This window comes from Equus przewalskii, chromosome 25 (assembly GCF_037783145.1).
Source record: "Equus przewalskii isolate Varuska chromosome 25, EquPr2, whole genome shotgun sequence".
Classification (NCBI taxonomy): domain Eukaryota; kingdom Metazoa; phylum Chordata; class Mammalia; order Perissodactyla; family Equidae; genus Equus; species Equus przewalskii.
In genome coordinates, this window is record NC_091855.1 from 6,809,467 (window position 1) to 6,827,293 (window position 17,827).

General features: G+C 43.9%; 1 protein-coding gene across 2 annotated transcripts in view; it reads right to left on the bottom strand.

Moving 5' to 3' along the window:
* Nucleotides 1-17,827, bottom strand: part of RTN1 (reticulon 1) — a 217,001-nt gene that overhangs the window by 105,161 nt on the left and 94,013 nt on the right. For both annotated transcript variants that reach the window (XM_070593113.1, XM_070593114.1), the window contains exon 2: nt 6,811-7,584. In XM_070593113.1, coding sequence (XP_070449214.1) covers nt 6,811-7,584 — 774 coding nt within the window. The remainder of the gene's footprint in view (nt 1-6,810; nt 7,585-17,827) is intronic.

Below are 17,827 nucleotides of genomic sequence, written 5' to 3' on the forward strand. Positions count from 1 at the left end.
AGTACAAAGTTCTAGAGGAATTTAGAGGAGGTAATTGAGGAAGTTGCATTTGAATTAGCCTTGGAATGCAATAGAGCCTTGAAAGGCAGACATTGTTCAAGAAGAGTGAACTTCAGAGGCAAAGATATGGAGGTGGAAAAAGGAAAGGATGTGTTTAAAGGATGCGTTTAAAGAATGTGACAAGAAATTTTCACATATTGAGTTATATGAGGTAGCTATTCTGGTTTCAACCTGATTCAGCCTGAACTAAAAAGAATCCTGACTTACAAACATATAATATACATCTGCTTTAACCATTAAAGTAAAGGATAACATTACTGCAAAGTAAAAGAATGCATCCTTTGAAGAAAAAGATGCATACTTCCTTTTCTATGACACCACTATGGGGTACATGAGTATCAGTACTCCTGAAGATAAGTTTCCCTTCCCAGGCATCAGGGTCATGTTGAGCTGTTAATCTGCTGCTGAATATCTCTTTGAAACTTTGATGACCATGTACCCTGGGCTTGTTTGATGTATGTTCTTTGTTCTGAAAAGGTACAAAACTCTGCTGAAAACTATGCTTCTCTGGAATGCTTTCTTCTTTTGTGGAGAGTGCCTTCCTGGACTATAGTCCTCAGCCTGGTTCAAGTAAAATTCACCTTATCTCTCTTATCAATAGAATGGGTATGGGTTATTTGCATTGACAAATGGCAAGTTTAAAAGTTTAGGAAATCTTGCTATTTGTGACATGGATGGACATTGAGGGCATTATTCTAAGTGAATAATCAGACAGAGAAAGGCAAATACTGTATGATCTCACTTATATGTGGAATCTAAAAACCCCAAACTCATAGACAAAGAGAACAGATTGGTGGTTGCTGAGGTCGGGGGGGAGGTGTGGTGAGGGGTGAAGGAGGTCAAAAGATATAAACTCCCAATTGTAAGATAAGTCAGTCGGGGATGCGATGTCCAGCATGGTGACTACAGTCAACATATGGTATTGTATATCTGAGAGGTGCTCAGAGAGTAGATCTTAACAGAAAAAAACGTGTAACTACGTGTGGTGATGATGTTAACTAGACTTAGTGTGGTGATTACTTCATGGTATGTGCAGATATCAAATCATTATGTTGTACACCTGAAACTAATATAACATCATATGTCGACTTTATCTCAATTAAAAAAAAAAAGCTTAACTGGACTATCGTGGGGAATGATACAGGGTAGTGTGCCTAGAAAGTTAAGCAGGCCCCGATCATGGAAGGCCCTGGAAACTACTTTAAAAGTCAGTACTTTATCAGGTGGGCTCCGGTGGATCCTGGAAGGATTAGGGTGATCTCAGCAGAGAAAGAAGTAGAAGGAGGATGACCCATTAAGAGGATACTGCAATAGTTGAGGGGAGGAATTATAGCAACCTAATGAGTTGTGGCGGTCATAGGGATGGGAAAGAGAGGACAATTCAAGAGACACTCAAGAGAGAGAAACCATAGACTTGGGGTCTGATTCATGTGACGGGTCAGAAAAAATGAGGTGTCAAAGGTCACTCAGACATGGTGAGCCTGGGTGAGTAAAATGAACAGGAATTCCATACCCAGAAACACAGAAGTCAGCACAGTGAGCTGTTTTGATGGGAAAGGGGAAGAAAATTCTTCTCTCGGATGCTCCTTCCCTTCCTGTGGCACACATCCTTCCAATTTCTCGTGCTGGAAGCCTCTGTCTGACCATCCAAACTGCTAGGACTGACCAAACTCCTGCTTATAACACGTTCCTAGGAGGCCATGAAGCCAGCAGTCGGGGCATTGGGCTCAGAGGGACAAAGTGGCCTTGCAGGACAGCCTACCTTGTGTGCAAGCCAGTCCAATGCTACATCATTCAGGAGACCACTGGTGCCCACTCATTCTGCACAACCGGGAGCCCCTAGGCGACTTTCTAGTTATTTGTGATCGTTTGATTAACGTCTGTCTCTTCATCATCCCCCACTCCTCCTGACCCCAGACTGAAAGCACCATGAGAGCAAAGGGCAGCCAAGGTATTTTGTCACTATCACCTCCCCAGCACATAGTGCAGTGCCTGGCACACGGGAAGTACTCCATAAATAGAGCTCATGTGAGGACTAGCTCAAATCTTTAGAACAGTGGTTCTTAATCCCGTGTGTGGACCAAAACTGCCCTCAAAATTCTGACTTAGCAGAAGTAGGTGAGGGTGGGGCCCAGGCATCTGCATTTTATGACTCCAAGGGTGATTCTGATGGTCACCTCCAGTCAGGATTGGCTGATTTAGCAAACAAAAATGCAGGACACCCAGTTAAATGTGAATCTCAGCTAAACAACGAATATTTTTTTAGTATAAGTATGTCCCATGAAATATTAGTATTTTATCGGGCAACCCTACATTTAGTTGAAAATCACTGAGTTGGAGCATTCAGAAGAGAAGGCTCCAGGATCTCCCTGTATTCACTGAAGAGTACAGAGGCTGTCAGACACTGTGGGGTGTGGGAGGAGCAGCCCTGATGAGGGAAGGTCCTGCCTTAACAAGAATCCATCTTTATTCTGAGTCAAAAGGGGCTCAGGAGATAGCGTAGACATTGCTCTCCATTCTTAATAGGAACTAAAATTATAACAAAGTGCTAGGAGGAATCAGGGGAAAATTTAGGACAAAACGCAAGTTTTCCTACCCTTGTTTAAAACTTCATGGGCCTCTAACTAAGATACTGGTTATTCCATCACAGGACTGACACAGTGTGACTCCAGCCACACTGAGCTTCCAGCTGTTCCTTGAACACACAGATGGCCACAGCTCCAGGCCTCTGCACTGGCTGTCCCCTCAGCCTGGTTTCTCTTCCTCAGGGATCTACATGGCTTTCTCCCTCCCCTCATCCAGGCCTCTGCTCAAAGCCGTCTCCTCATCACCACCCCATCACACTCATAATGCTGCATTTTGCTTTATTTTTCTTCATAACCATTACGACCACCTGATATCACATTATATATTTATTTACTTCCCATCCAGACTGCAAGCTCCATGCAGGGCAGGAACCTTGTGTTTCACCCCTGTTTCCCCAGCAATGATGGAACAATGCCTGGCATGGAGTAAATAGTCAACACATGTTTGTTAAATGAGTGGATGAACGAATGAATGATGTCACTTCCCAAATTAAAACCCTCCAATGGTTTCCCACTGCATTTGGAAAAAAAATCTGAATTCCTTACCCAGCATGTGAAGTCCTGAATGACCAGGGCCCTGGCCCCCTCTCCCACTCTCTTCTATGCCATATTCCTTTGCACCATCTTTCAGTTCCCAAATAATACAGCCTTGGGGCCTGTGCATTTACTGTCCTCTGTACCTGGGACCCCCTTAACCCCTGTTTTTGAATGGTAGGCTCCTTCTCCTCCTTCAGATCTCAGATCACATGCCACCACCTCAGAGAGGCTGTCCCTGAGCCCCTCATGCCCAACGCTCTATCACTCTTTATAGGGCTCACACTCTGAAATTCTGCTATTTATTGACATGTTTCCTTTTTATCATCTGTCTCCTTTTGCTAGCAGGTAAGCTCCATGAGGGGAGGGAGTTTATATGTCTTATTTACTGCAACGCGTCTGGTGCCAGCACATGTCTGACATACAGAAGTCACTCAATAATAAGTATGTTTTGGATAAAAGAATGAATTTTCAAAATGAGTAGGGGGGTCACAGACTTCATCAATGCAAGGAAATAGCAACAGTAGTTTTCAGAGTTTAAATTGATTTGCTTTTTATTGCTTATTTCTTACTAAGGGAAGCTGGGGTGGTTTAAGGACGACCTCTCAATTATGGTCCTTTCTGAGGCTAACACCTCAAAGAACATCCACGACCACCATAACATGCTCCAAGGTATTTGTGTCAGAAACAACGCGGTGCCGATGGGTCAACGGTCTGGTGCATCAGGGCACTTATTACGTTTTCCTAAAATGCTTCACTTGTATTCATGACTGATGTTTGCTGAGAAGAAACTCTCAATATTTAAGCTGTAAGAATTTTTACCTCTGACCTCAGGATATATTATTTAACAAGAAGAAAATAGTTAAGTATGTTGGAGAAAGTTACAAAATGGAATTATCTATTGGATTGGAAGGAAATATATTAGATTCCTTGCTTAAGCTTCAAGGTCTGTGGCTAACACTGCTCTAAATTAGAATTCTCCAGATTCATAATTCACATAATTAGAGTTATTCTCCAGAATTGATGCTTTCCTTGTTTATTAAACAATGATAAACTGAACTCCTTTGATTTAGAAAGCTTTCCTTTTCCTCATTTCGATGTAGGACTGTGTGTAATTCTTGGTATTTGTCTTATCTGTTAGCACTGGAAATGGCAGAGTGACTCAAGATCCAACAGGTGTAATAAAGCCCCAATCCTCCAGTGTCTATGGGCAGAAGGTCACATGGCGCCAGGGGCTCACACGTGGGGAGGGACATGGGGAAGGGAGTTAGGGTAACCTCTCAGGACAGAAAGAATAGGAGAAAGGCCTCAATGGCAAGCAATTCCTTCTGTGTCTCCTGTTAATTTTATTCTTATCTGTTGTCATAAGACTCGGGTACTATGATGCAGGGTGTGTGTGGAGAGAGGAGCTGAACATGGGAGACAAGCTGTGTAATAGGACAGGAGACTTTCTCTCTCTTAAATAATTCTTACTTAGAATGTTCATTTGGAGCAACTACACAGAAAACCATTGCCCTAACCCTATGCTGTCAAGTGGGTACCCCAAGATCATAAAACTCCAAGATCATGAGAGCCAGATCTGTCTTTGTCTTCTCTTGAAGTTGCTCCAGAATCCCAAAGCCACGACTACTGGAAAAAAAAAAAAAAAAAAAGGAAATTCCCTAATAATTAATGAGCCCTGTATCAAATCTTTCTCCTCAACTTTGTAAACTGGAATTTTCACATGAGGCAGGTGCCGTGTAAATGGACCTATTGGTGCTGTGGCATTTCACTCCTCCTGAAGACTGGCTCAAGTTCTTCTGAACTGACCACCAGACAACCTTGGCGCTCTGTAAAACACAGCTGATAATATAGCTTACATCTTCAGAGGGTCAATATCTTTATGTCCTGGAATAACAGAAGGGTTTTACAATGCATTGCCAAAAAGGCCACAAGGAGGCTTTGAGACTCAGATATGCCCCTACCTCAAGTTGTAGGCTGGGACAGGTCTCATCTACTTCACTTGGAGCCTCAGTTGCCTTATTTGTCATCACCACCCAAATCTCAAGTTGCATCTCGTGTGAAGTTCACTGTGCCCTCACACCTCCGTGTCCTTGCTCAGACCGGAAGGCCACTCCTCCCCTTCATGCATTTATTCCTCCTGCTACTCTAAGAGTCACTTCAGGTCTCATTCACCCGGGGAGCTGCTGGACTCAGATGCTCCTCAGCACTCTATGTTTCCCTCTCTCAGAACACAAATCACCCTGGAGTGTGACTATTCCCCTGGTCATCTGTGCCACTGTAAGGCAGGGACTGGCTTTTGTTTATTTTTTCAATTCCAGCATCACCTGTGCCTAGTAGAGTGCCTGACCAAAAGAAAGTGTGTAGAAAGTGTTTGTTAAGTGAATGAATGAGCTTGCAAATCAGGGACTTGGTGCAGTGGATCTGTAAGACCCTTGGAGCTTGACCAGTTGAATGCGTCTGAGGTAAAGTTGGAGAAAGGGAGGAATTGATGCTACAGTCTTTAGAGAAACAGGACAGGGGGGGCCTTCCATTAAGGCCGCTCCGTCCTAACCCTTGGACTCCCTGTCTCACCAGGATTTACAGCAATCACTCCTAACCATGAGGCTCTGGATCTGTTTTAAGAGTTCACTGGAAGCTCTTTCACCTGAGCTGCTGAAAACCACTTTCTGTGAATCAAAAAGGGTTGTGAATCACTTTGGGCAGGGTCAGAAAGCCAGCCACGGAGGCAGGGGAAGATCCAAGGACCTCTCATCGTCCTTTTCATCCTGATGCCTCAGGAGCATTCGTGAGAGGTGGAGATGCAGAGACTCCCCACCTGCCGCCTGGGATGGGATGGGGAAGGCCCTGCTGTACGCTGGCCTCTCACCCGATCTTGGGAGGCCCCGTTTATGTTTGAGAGGATGTACCGAGTGTGGTTTAATACCCTGCCTTGAGTCAGAGTCGGATAACGTTCAAGTTGGAAAAGATCATAGCCTACTGAATTCTGAACTGTTTTTATGCTAACCAAACACATCTTTAGTTTAAAAACTAAAATTGTATGCAGAAATGCAATAAACTAAAAAAGATCAAAATGACAGTGCTGAGATTGAAGGGAGCGGGGAACTGGACCCTTTACTCAGGTTTCCTCTCACTGCCATGCCCCCCACGAAGACCTGAGGTCCACAGCCCCCTTCATTGTACAGACTTGGAGCTGGGGCCAGGATGTTGGGTGCCCTGTCCAAGGTGGCCCCGCTGGTCCGGGACAGCAGCCAAGGAGCTCTCTCCAAGGAGCCTCCAGGAGACTCGGGGGTCCAGCAAGAAAGCAAACCTAGAAGCAGGCAGCACCTCCCCCTCTGCTCTGGACAGTAGAGCCACGTGAGGATTTTAATGTTCCCAGAGTGTCATCTCTCCTCAAGTGAAGAAAGAAACATTTTACAAAGCAAATCTGATAGGACTTTAAGGAAAATCCCAGATCTCAACGTTGGTACAATGAGCACAAGACTGAAAAAGTTGTATGTTAATTAAATCGTTTAAACTGAGACTTAAGGGGACCCTATAGTAAACTATTCTGAATGTAGATCTTCAGTCCTTAATATTCATATTTCTGTATGCTGGGTTTTCCCGAGGAGGGAAACACCAGTTCCCTTACCTGTTCCAGAAGACGGAGGAGTGACGGATCCTGGGCTGTCATCTTCAGGCTCTGAGACGGTGACTGTAGGGACTGCGTCAGGACTTGGTTTCAGACAGACGTCTTGCTGTTCAGGGGTCTTCTCTTGGGCAGCAGTTTCAACAGAAGGCTCGATCTCAGTCAGTGTGATTTTGACGGGGGCGGCGATCACAGGAGCCCTGTGCCGCTCTTCAGAGAGATCATCTACATACGGTGCAAATGTTGATTCTTCAAATAAATGGTCCTTAAGGATTTTCCCCTCCACAGGAGTTGGTTTCTCTGGTTCAAGGATCTCTTCAGATTTTGCTGAGATGTCAGCGTCCTTATTCTTCAAGTCTAGGTCTTTCTCTTCCAACTTGGGGTGACGTTGCTCCTGATATCTCACCTCTTCCGGCCTGGTTATATCAATGTATTTATAGGCTTCTGCTTTCATCTGGTCCAGGGGGTCAGCTAAGATCTTGTTCACTTCAGTGGACTCTGCAGGAGTCATCTCTATTCCAGAATCAGAACTAAACAAGCCACGAGGCTCCATCCCAGGCACATCTGGTAAGGAGGGCCCAGGGGTACTCAACTCCTCAGGGCTCTCTGAAGTGGTGATGTGGCCATTTTCTTTCTTAAGAATTCCAGTGAAATATGAAGAATCCTCCTGAGGTGGGTAACAGATGTTGGAAATCAGAGACGTGTAACACGCTCCTTCCCCGTCTTTTGATGCTGTTGAAAAGGTATGGTCCATGGCACTGGAGATGGCGGCCGCCCCTAGGGATCAAAACAGCAGCAGACAGTGAGTGGGTGCCTGGCTTCAGTTCTCCCTCCTGCCCCACCCACTACCCACCCCTGTCCTGTGGAGACACGGCCTCCTTTCTCCTCAAGACCTTGGAGTTCCCTCGGAGCATGCTCGTGTTCCTTTTCCTTGACTCCCTGACAGCCCACAGCACTGGTATTTTCCTGGTGGCAGACCGCAGAGGTTCACACAAGTTGCCACACCAGAGAAGCTGGGGACAGACTCAAGAGGACTAGAAAGTTGATTGTCAACGTCTACTACCCCAATACAGTGACTTGGTCTTACTTGGTATTATAACTCTCTTCATATCTAAAATGTTAGTGACTCTTTAACTAGAGGAGGAAATGCAGGCTAATTGGAGTTTGTAAATGCAACACTAGGAAGTCGGCTGGGGGAGAGGCTTCCAGAGGCCCTCTGGTCCAGCCCTTTCATTCAGGGGCTCCTGCTCCACCTGGATTGACGCCATCCTTTCTCTTTTCAAAGGTCCTTGGAGAAAGGGACTCCTGGTTTTCCGATGGCCCCCTCACAAAGTGGAATCCCTTTAACGGGGCACTTCCCTGTTTCTTCAGTTTTCCCTACATTTGTCTCCCTCCTCATTTACCATCCACTTAGCCCATTCTTTGCCTTCCACTGATAATCAAAAATGACCCCTTGGAATTCTTGGTTCCACTGGTGGTGCTAAGGGCAAAACAAGTTTCCAAGTTTGAGTCTATAAAACGTTTTCACCTGGCCTTCATCCTACTCATACACCAGCCAAAAAATTCATTAATAGTGGGCAGAAGAGGAGCAGCCTCTGTTAGTTTTCTTTGCTGTAAAATGCTGTCAGAGGGGAAGAAAACTAATGTTTCTGGAGGCCTTATCATATGCTAAGCAGCGGGACTTTACCTAAGTCTTACAACTATTTTATAAATTAAGCCCCATACTCTCAACACATCAGACACACACACAAACACACACGCGGCCCTTAAGACACAGTCAAAGAATATTCCAGATTAGGGCACCAACTCATAAAAGTAGCAGCAGTAATATAAGTGCTTGCTATATGTCAGACATAGTCCCAAGGTTTTAATTAATCAAAGCCGTCCTAGAAGACCGGTACTATTATCAACCTCATTTTACGGATGAGGAACAGAGGTGCTGAATAACTCAGCTAAGGTCTCACAGGCAGGAAGTGGTGGAGCCAGGATCCAAACCCAAGCAGTCTATAAGTCGGGAAACCTCCCCCAATGCCCTTTGCACCTCCTTAAATCGGTTTGTGAAGGTTTTTTTAAAACTAATTTTGAATCGGTTTTATTACAAATAAACTTAGCTTCTGTCTTTCCCTGGCTCTCTCCTTGGTTGCAGGAGCCACTGTGTGTCGGAGGGGACTAGAAAAGCACAGAGCCTCCTCCAGCCCTCTCACCTCAGCATCTTTGTACTAGCTGCTTTTTTTCCTTGGAACTCTCTTCCCCCAGCTACCTGTGTACCCAACCCCTCTCACCCAAGTCTTCACTCAAATATCACCTTCTTAAGGAAGACAACCCTGACCACTCTATCTCAAATCTCAAATTGCAACCTCTCCTCCCCATGCCCTGCAATCCTGTTCTCTCCTATCCCTCTCTACTTTTTCTTTTCCCCCCATCATTTGTTTCCTTCTAACACACCATATAATTAACTTACATATTGATTACTTATTTATTGATTGTCTCCCCTTGTAGGTATGCTCCATGTGGGCAGGAATCTCTGGCTATTTTATTCACTACTGTAGCCCAACACTTAGAACAGGGCCTGGCACATAGTAGGTACTCAATCAATATTGGCAAAGTAAAAGAAGGTAATTTTGAAGTTTAGAATAAAGCACAAATAATAGGATGTGTGAGAAGACGGGTTGGAGGTCCCCCCAAACCACTAATGAGACTCATTTCATTCGGCAGGAGGCCTAATTCTGTGAGCCACAGACCAGTTCAAATCTGCACATTTCAGCGAAGCTTCTAACTGTACTTCCTTTGCATACGGCAGCCTCTCTTTTCAAGTTAGACAGAAAAAAAGCTCAATAATGAAAGGAATAATAGTAATGATGGGCCTTATGATCTAAACATACACAGACCACCAAAGGAAAAGCTGTTAAGTTTAAATCCATGTGTGCACACAATCCTTTATCCTAAAGAATTTTAAAGTTTCCTTCAGTCTATGGGCTCAGCCCACATGTGGACCTCACTGGAGGCGGGGAATTCAATCCTGAGATATTTCACTACGACACAGGATCCTGGGATTCTCTACCAGGGTTATCTGGAATCACTTCCACTTGTTAATAAGCAATTGTTCACCAGGAAGTAAGGAGGGGTTTGCCGTGGATACCGTCTGGAGGTGCAGAGAGGGGGAAAGGGGACGCTCTCCTGGAGAATATACAGGACGCAGTTTCCAGGCTGTGTCATAGTCATTTTCATTCAACTCTCACCTGATGCTTTCATTGCAGGGGCCACCACAGGGCTCCTGACCCTTATCACCTATACCTGGCAGGTTGCAAAGCCCTCCAGCCCACTGTCTCCTGCCACCAGTTATCATACTAAACACAACTGTCAGCTGCTCAGCAACTGGCCCCAGGGCTCTGCCCTGCCTCACTGGATAATCCTTACGCTCTGCAGCCTGGCATTTGAGACGATGTGAATGCCACCTTGCCTCACAGCCCTGTCTCCACCCACTTACCCTGCACTCCAGGCATACAGAGCTCTCCACAATCTGATACTCACTCCACCAGCTTTTCTAGACTTGTCTTCCACTCTCCAATTCAAACTCTGAACTCTGTTAATATAAAAGACCCGTCACTTCTCCGACACTTTATCCTTCCAATCTCCACATCCAAATCTCTGCCTTTTAACCTCAAGCCATTAAAGATAAGCAGCTTTAAATGCTACTTCCTCCATGATGAATTTGCTGACCACATCTGTCAGGACCTGACCCCTTCCTATTCTTCTCCTTTTCTTTCCTGTAGCACTTAATTATATTGCTCGTGTGGCATGTATGACATACGGCTTCTATATGGCCACGTTATCTCCTTCTAACCTGTCAGCTCCTGGAGTTTGAGGCTCATGTCTTGCACACAATGTTGTACATAGTAGGCACCCAATACAAAATGAATAAACAAATGAATGGACCAATCAATCAATGAGTGGAGTTATTCTATGCAGCTACTGGGAATAAACTAGGAATAATTAATGCAAGTTACAAAGAGGATGTTTTTAATCTATCATGTGAAAGAACAGTCTAGAATTCAAATTACCCAAGAATGGGATGGAGCTGCATTTCAGGAACAAGAGTGTTCTGATCTTGGTGGACACTCAGACAGAGAGAGGCCCAGCATCTCTCTAGGCAGGAACCAGCATTTGGTGGAAAGTTGGACGAGACACTCGCAGAAGCCCCTTCCAACTTTCCACGATTTTTGTACTAACTGGCTGCCACTGTACTCAGACACAACTTCCTTTCCCTGTTAAACTAAATCAATATAATTTTCCCTGAGAAGATGCCTCGGAGAATAGGGGCTTCCCAGATGTCTGGCAATAATTGAGAGGATAGAATTTAGATTTTATCTATATTACTTGAAGGACTATAAACAGAATCAACAATTGGGAGGAACTCTCACCCTTGAAATTCTTATCCTGCCAGCTCTGTATTGCTCAGAGAGCCCATCAGCAAATTGGAGGGACCCCTGTGCCACACTCTACAAATACCAACAGCTAGAGGAAGAGGAACGAAATCATTTGCGTAAATCACACATTTTAGAGGCAACTGTGTCAGAACTCTCGTAAAGGCAACATAAATACTTTGAATGTGGCCATGTCCCATTTTCTTAAGTTGAGCTGAAAGATTCTCAAGGTTTTAACTGAATGAATTTGAACTCTGTATACACGATGTAGTGCCTATCAGATAGAACTCTTGAAAATAGGAAGTCTTCTAGACAGTAAATTATGTGAGAGCAAAGTCCTAGGGGATTGTTGGCACTGGGAAGCAGAACTGAGCCTCAGCGCTCAGGCAAGCCAATTAATTCTTGTCAGCGCTTCCTGCAGAGCTGGCAGATGTGAGAACTGAGGCAGAGAGCACAAACCAGTTGCCCCAGGTAGGAACCAATATCGTTATACTGTTCAATACAAATCCACTAAATAAAAGTGCTTTCCTCGTCTAGACCAGGAATTGCTACATCTGACTTCCTCACTGTCTCCAGTTGTTTCCTTGGCCATCTAGAAGTCTGATTTGTGTGGAGGCAGATGTACACCGAGAGTCAGTGTGTGAGGGCAATGCAAATTCAGTTACCTGGATGCATTTAAAATGGGATTGATTTTCAAATTTTCATTTCACAAGTAACTTTTCATGAAAGTACTTATAATAAAAGCTGAGGAGTCCATAGGTCACTATTTCTAGTTATGAGGATTAAATGAGATAATGCACTTAGCTCTGTGTCTGGCTCATGGTACACATGCAATGCAAGAGAGCTGTGGATTTTATTATTACCCCTATTTTGCAAAGAGGACACTGGTCATTTGCAACATATTACCATCTGTCCATTAGTCTGGTACTTTATCTCTAATGACATGCAATAAGGGTTGTTTGGGCCAGAAGGAGTTAAACGTAGCTAATCCACAGGCATGTTGCCCTCTGGGGTCAGTCTTAGACACTAGAATCTCAAGAGTGCGAGGCCACAGCTGTCTGCACAGTTCCATGAGCAAGTGGTTGTTCGTAAAGGACTTTCTAGCGATGCAGCTGACATAGATCCTGTCATGAACACAGTGAGGAGTGACTTGAGCATGAAAAGTTGAAATTTACCAAGACAGTAAGCAGAAAAGGAACAGAAGTGTTTGTCCACGGATGAGCTTTCTCCCTTGTGCATAGAGCTCATTCTGACTCCTCAGGGCGGAGATAAGGGGCCTCTGGTTCTATAACTCAATAAAGCCCCTGTTACTGTTCTGAACTGGAAACAGAGAGAACGCCAGAAAAGAAAGACTGATTATGCCAAAAGATTTTCTGAGCACAGAGGTGGATGTGATGCATTAGAGAAACATCCGGCTTACCCTTCTCCCTGGATTAAAAACAAAAACAAAAGAAAACACACCAATTATTCTTTGATAGAGCCAATACTAACAGGTATATACAGGGGATCTCTAGTCCCATTAAATTGAGAAAAAAAAAATATATATATATATATATTTTTTTTTTTTTAAAGATTGGGACCTGAGTTAACAACTGTTGCTAATCTTCTTCTTTTTCCTTCTTCTTCTCCCCAAAGCCCCCCAGTACATAGTTGTTTGTTTATTTATTTATTTATTTATTTTGAGGAAGATTAGCCCTGAGCTAACTGCTGCCAATCCTCCTCTTTTTGTTGAGGAAGACTGGCCCTGAGCTAACATCCGCGCCCATCTTCCTCTACTTTATATGTGGGACGCCTACCACAGCATGGCATGCCAAGCGGTGCCACGTCCGCACCCGGGATCCAAACCAGCAAACCCCGGGCCGCCGATGCAGAACGTGCGAACCTAACCGCTGCATCACTGGGCCCGCCCCATAGTTGTATATTTCTTTTTAGTTGTGTGTCCTTCTAGTTGTGGCACGTGTGATGCCGCCTCAACATGGCTTGATGAGCGGTGCCATGTCCGCCCCCAGGATCTGAAGCAGCGAAACCGTGGGCCGCTCAAGCGGAGTATGCGAACTTAACCACTCCGCCATGGGGCCGGCCCCAAGAAATATTTTTTAAAAGGGAGGCATAACAAAAAAATGGAATGACACACAGCAGGAGAGAGAGATATACATTAAAATTCAAGAATTAAACGCCAGAATCAGTGCCCCAGAGGGAAGCAGCATTCACTTTCCCCAGAATCATTGGCCGCTGGGCTGCCCGTGTGCCAGCTGGCAGTGGTCTGCACGGCGGTCAGGCTGGGAGGCACTTTCTCTGAATCCCACTCACCTTCTCTGGGCACTAAGTAATCCGCAGGCCCACGTGTGGAGCTGTGACACGTGACGACAGAGCCAACCGTAAGGGCTGGACATGCCAGGGAGGCTCCAGGAGCCTCTCTGTCACCTCACAAACAGTGTCTTTCTGAAATTAAGTGGGGTGTGATTTAACATAACAAACGGGTGCTGAGAAAGACAGGCACACTCATTCCTTAACATTTTACCTGGGTAATCAGTTAATAGAATAAAAAAGATAAATGAGCCTGTGTTCTCTAGCAAAAGACTCCGGGCCAAAGCTGATGACATGCTTGGGGGTTTAAGAATATGAGTAACTACTCTTTCCCCGCTTGCTGCCTTATTTAAAGCTTGCCTGCCAGAATAATAGATTTAGCTGTTGGGATTGCAAAATTAATGTTTAATAAAAAATGATTCAGCAAGTTTTTGAGGTTTTTTTCCCCCTATGCAGAGCCAGAGCTTGCACTGCCTCTGGAATTTTCACTTTTGCAGAAAACCCTGTTAGAGGAGAAACCCTGGCCTGGCAGGCAAACCTGCCTAAGTTTCTGTGACAGTTCCCAGGAGCCCCTCGGGAAGCACAAGGCTGCAGAGCGCTGAGACGGGGCGGGAGCCGAGGTTCTGCTGGGCTTGGAAGTATGAGAGATTTTTTTTGCCTGCTGTCCAAAGGTGGAAATGTGATTCTGTGGCCTTCGTGGGGGGACAATCTTTTTGGGGGGAGGGAGAAGGTAACAATTTATTTATAACTTACTTAGATCTTAAGAAAAGGTCCTTGAAACTGTACATACAATGGGAACATTGCTTTTCTCAATAACAGCTTTATTGATTTATAATTCACAAACCATAAAATTCACTCCCAAAATGTACAATTCAGCAGGTTTTGTATATTCACAGTTATACAAGCATCGCCATGATCTAATCCATCTCCCTAATTTAGACGCATTCTACTCTTAATGTTTTCAGTACAAAGAGAGGTCTAAGTTACCTCCGCCATCAAAGAATGACCTTTGGAACAAAAACAAGAGCTGTCCCAATCTGTCCATCATTTGCTGATAGAATTTGGCTCTCCGATTTCCAAAGGGAAAAATAACTGTTCTTGGGCACATTTTCTCAATGCTGTGTATACACGGATAGGAGCAAAACATGTGTGCTATAAATTTCTGTCTGCACTTTAATGGTTCTTTTACTCCCTCCACTCACATAGAACCATCTAGCTGATCCCCCTAACTCCTTTTACACCGCCTTACTCCCTTACTTCCCATCTCATAGCCACCCCCCAGCTTGACCCTTATCGCCCCCTATCTGAACTATTGTGAGGGCTCCCCAGCTTCCAGCCTCACCTCTTCTCTGTGTGCCACTCTACATATAGCCAATCGATTCGGCTCCCTAAAACACCAGTTTCACCAGGGCACTTCTCCATTCCAAAGTCTTCGCCCGCCCTCTCGCTTAGAATTCAGGATCTCTTCTATGCGGTCCCAGGCTGCCTTAATGATTCATTTCTGAGCCTGCTCCAGAAACACACCTGTTCAAGCCCACAAACACTCCATGAGATTTTCGACTTCTCAGCCTTTGCCCAAGCCCTTCCCTCAGTTGAGGGATTCACTCCTCCTCAAATCCCAACAAAGTCTCCGGCGATGTCTCACCTCCTCTAGGGGGTCTCCCGTTACCTCCCACTCCTCAATGCTTCCCCCCTCACCTCCACTCCAAGGGCCCTGACCACTCGTTTGAGGTTTATTGGCTTTTCTGCCTTTGTCATCAGTTATCTTTTTCTGTACAATTGTTGAGAACCACGTCTCACACTTCTTCACATCCCTGAGTCCCTAGCACTGTGCTTTGTACACACTATGTGCAGTCATTACAGACTGGATGATTACCTCCATATTACCACCTGACTGAGTCACATTCAAGAGCTTTTGGAATAAGCTTTACCATCATACATTAATTCAATCAAAAAGATTGACTGAACACTTACCATGTGCAAAGCATCAAAACGAAGGATATTTCCACACAAATGTAGCCTTAGTAACCTAGTATGTCACAAAAATTCACTACAAAGCCAGTGTTTGTAACTGGACGTTCGGGTCCCCCTGGCTGCTTGTGGCAGTGATGCTAGGAGGTGGCAGTGTTTGTTGTAGAATCATAATTGGAACAGAGAGGGTCCCAAGTGGAACCCTGGCACATCATATTTCCTGATTCATCTTTCTGGTCAGGCATGGCATTATCAGAAAAAAATGAAGAAAGACTGGAAGGGTTCTTTGAAGTCATCTAATTTAATCCCCTCCTAATCCCAGGATCTCATGCACAAGATTCAGGATTGACCACTTCTCAACCTTAGTTTGAATATTTCCATTGATGAGAGCTCACTGCTTGCTGCCCAAACCTAGTTACTAATAAGTGCTGTAGTTAAGAGCCCAGGCCCTGGGGTCAAGTACGTTGACTTCGAATACTGACTCCACCATTTACTCGCTGTGTGACCATGGGCAGACGTCCTGATACCTTTGTGCTTCAGTTTCATCTGTTAATAATAATTACCACCTCATAGGATTGTTGTGAAGGCAAAATGAGACAATGCAATCAAAGCAACAAGAATCACACCTGATATATATTAAGGGCTCATTATGATTTTTAAAATTGAACTTAATTATACCTCACTGTTACTTCCAACCTTCAGTCCCAGGTTTGTCTTCACAGTCTATTAGTGGAAACAGACACCACAAATAATTAGAAAAAAATACAGCACTTAAAGGGCTAATCTTCCTAATATATAAAGAGTTCTTAGAAATCAAGAAGAAAAAGACTATCAATCCATTTTTTTTTTAAATAATGGACAAAGGACAAGAATAACACTTTGCATAGAAAAAGCAATATAAATGACCCCAGAACATAAAAATGCAAATTAAAACCACCCTAAAATGGTAGTTCTCCCTAATCAGATTGGGAAAAATTCAAAAAAGTTTTGCATTATATTCTTTGGTGAGGCTGGGGGAAAATAGGCACTCTCATACTGAGAGGAGGCTAGTAGGAGTGGAATATGATATAAGCTCCATGGAGGGCAATTTGGCAGTGCCTATCCAAATTATAAATGCATTTACTCTTTGAACCAGCAATCTTACTTACAGGAATTATTCTGTAGACATATCTGCACATGTATGAAATGATTTGAACAAAGTTACTCATTGAAATATAGTCTGAAATAACAAAAATTGGAATCAATTCAAGTATCTATTATCAGGGCCTTGTTGAACAAACTATGTACTTCTACACATAGGATACCATGTAGTTCTATGAAAGCATGAAGACAATCTCTATGTCCTGATATGGAAAGATTTCCAGATAAATATGGTTTATGAAAAAGTAAGATGCAGGATATGTACAATAGACATAGATACAGAGATGTAGATACAAATATATAAAATGCTCACTCTCATGTGCAAAAAGGGGGGACATAAGAATATTTGTTTGCATTTGTTTGTATCTGCATAAAGAAACACTGGGAGAATATACAAGAAACTAATTATTAACCCTGGGAGTGAGACAGGAGGGAGAGTAACAGAAGTGGAAGGAAAACTTCATTGCGTACATCTTTTTTAAAATAATTTTCCTTTTGCAACCAAATGAATGTATTCCTATTTATAGTTTTAATTTCATTTAAAAACAAAGAAAAAGAAAACAATGTGGGATGATAGTAACAGTGTTAAACAAGCTACAATTATCCCCAACTCAGCTTCCTTCTTCCACACGACAGACATTCAAAGATTGGAAGACAAACATGTCCTCTTAGGTTCTCATGGCTCAGGCTAGAACCTTCTTCACTCTCGATTTCCCATGTTTCGTTTTCCTCACACTGTGAGCTCCGAGGAGACATGGACCACACCTCGTGCCTCACTGTTTCCCTCCTGCTAAGCACACTTGCTGGCACATAGGCTTTGTCTGGTAAATACTTATGCAATGAGTCAATGAAAATGCTCCCAGACTCATTATACTGGTTAGTTTGTCATCATCCAAAACCTCACCTGGACCTGAGTCTAAGCTGACGAGGAAAATGAGGGCTAGTGAGACTAACTCCCCTCCCAGTTTTGAGACCTTCACTTAAACTTTCAATTTTTATTCACAAAATTTTTCTTTTCTTTTTCTTTTTGGTGAGAAAGATTGAACCTGAGCTAATACCTATTGCCAATCTTCCTCTTTTTGCTTGAGGAAGAATGGCCCTGAGCTAACATCTGTCCCAATCTTCCTCTATTTTTTGTATGTGGGACACGGCCACAGCATGGCTTGATGAGTGGTATA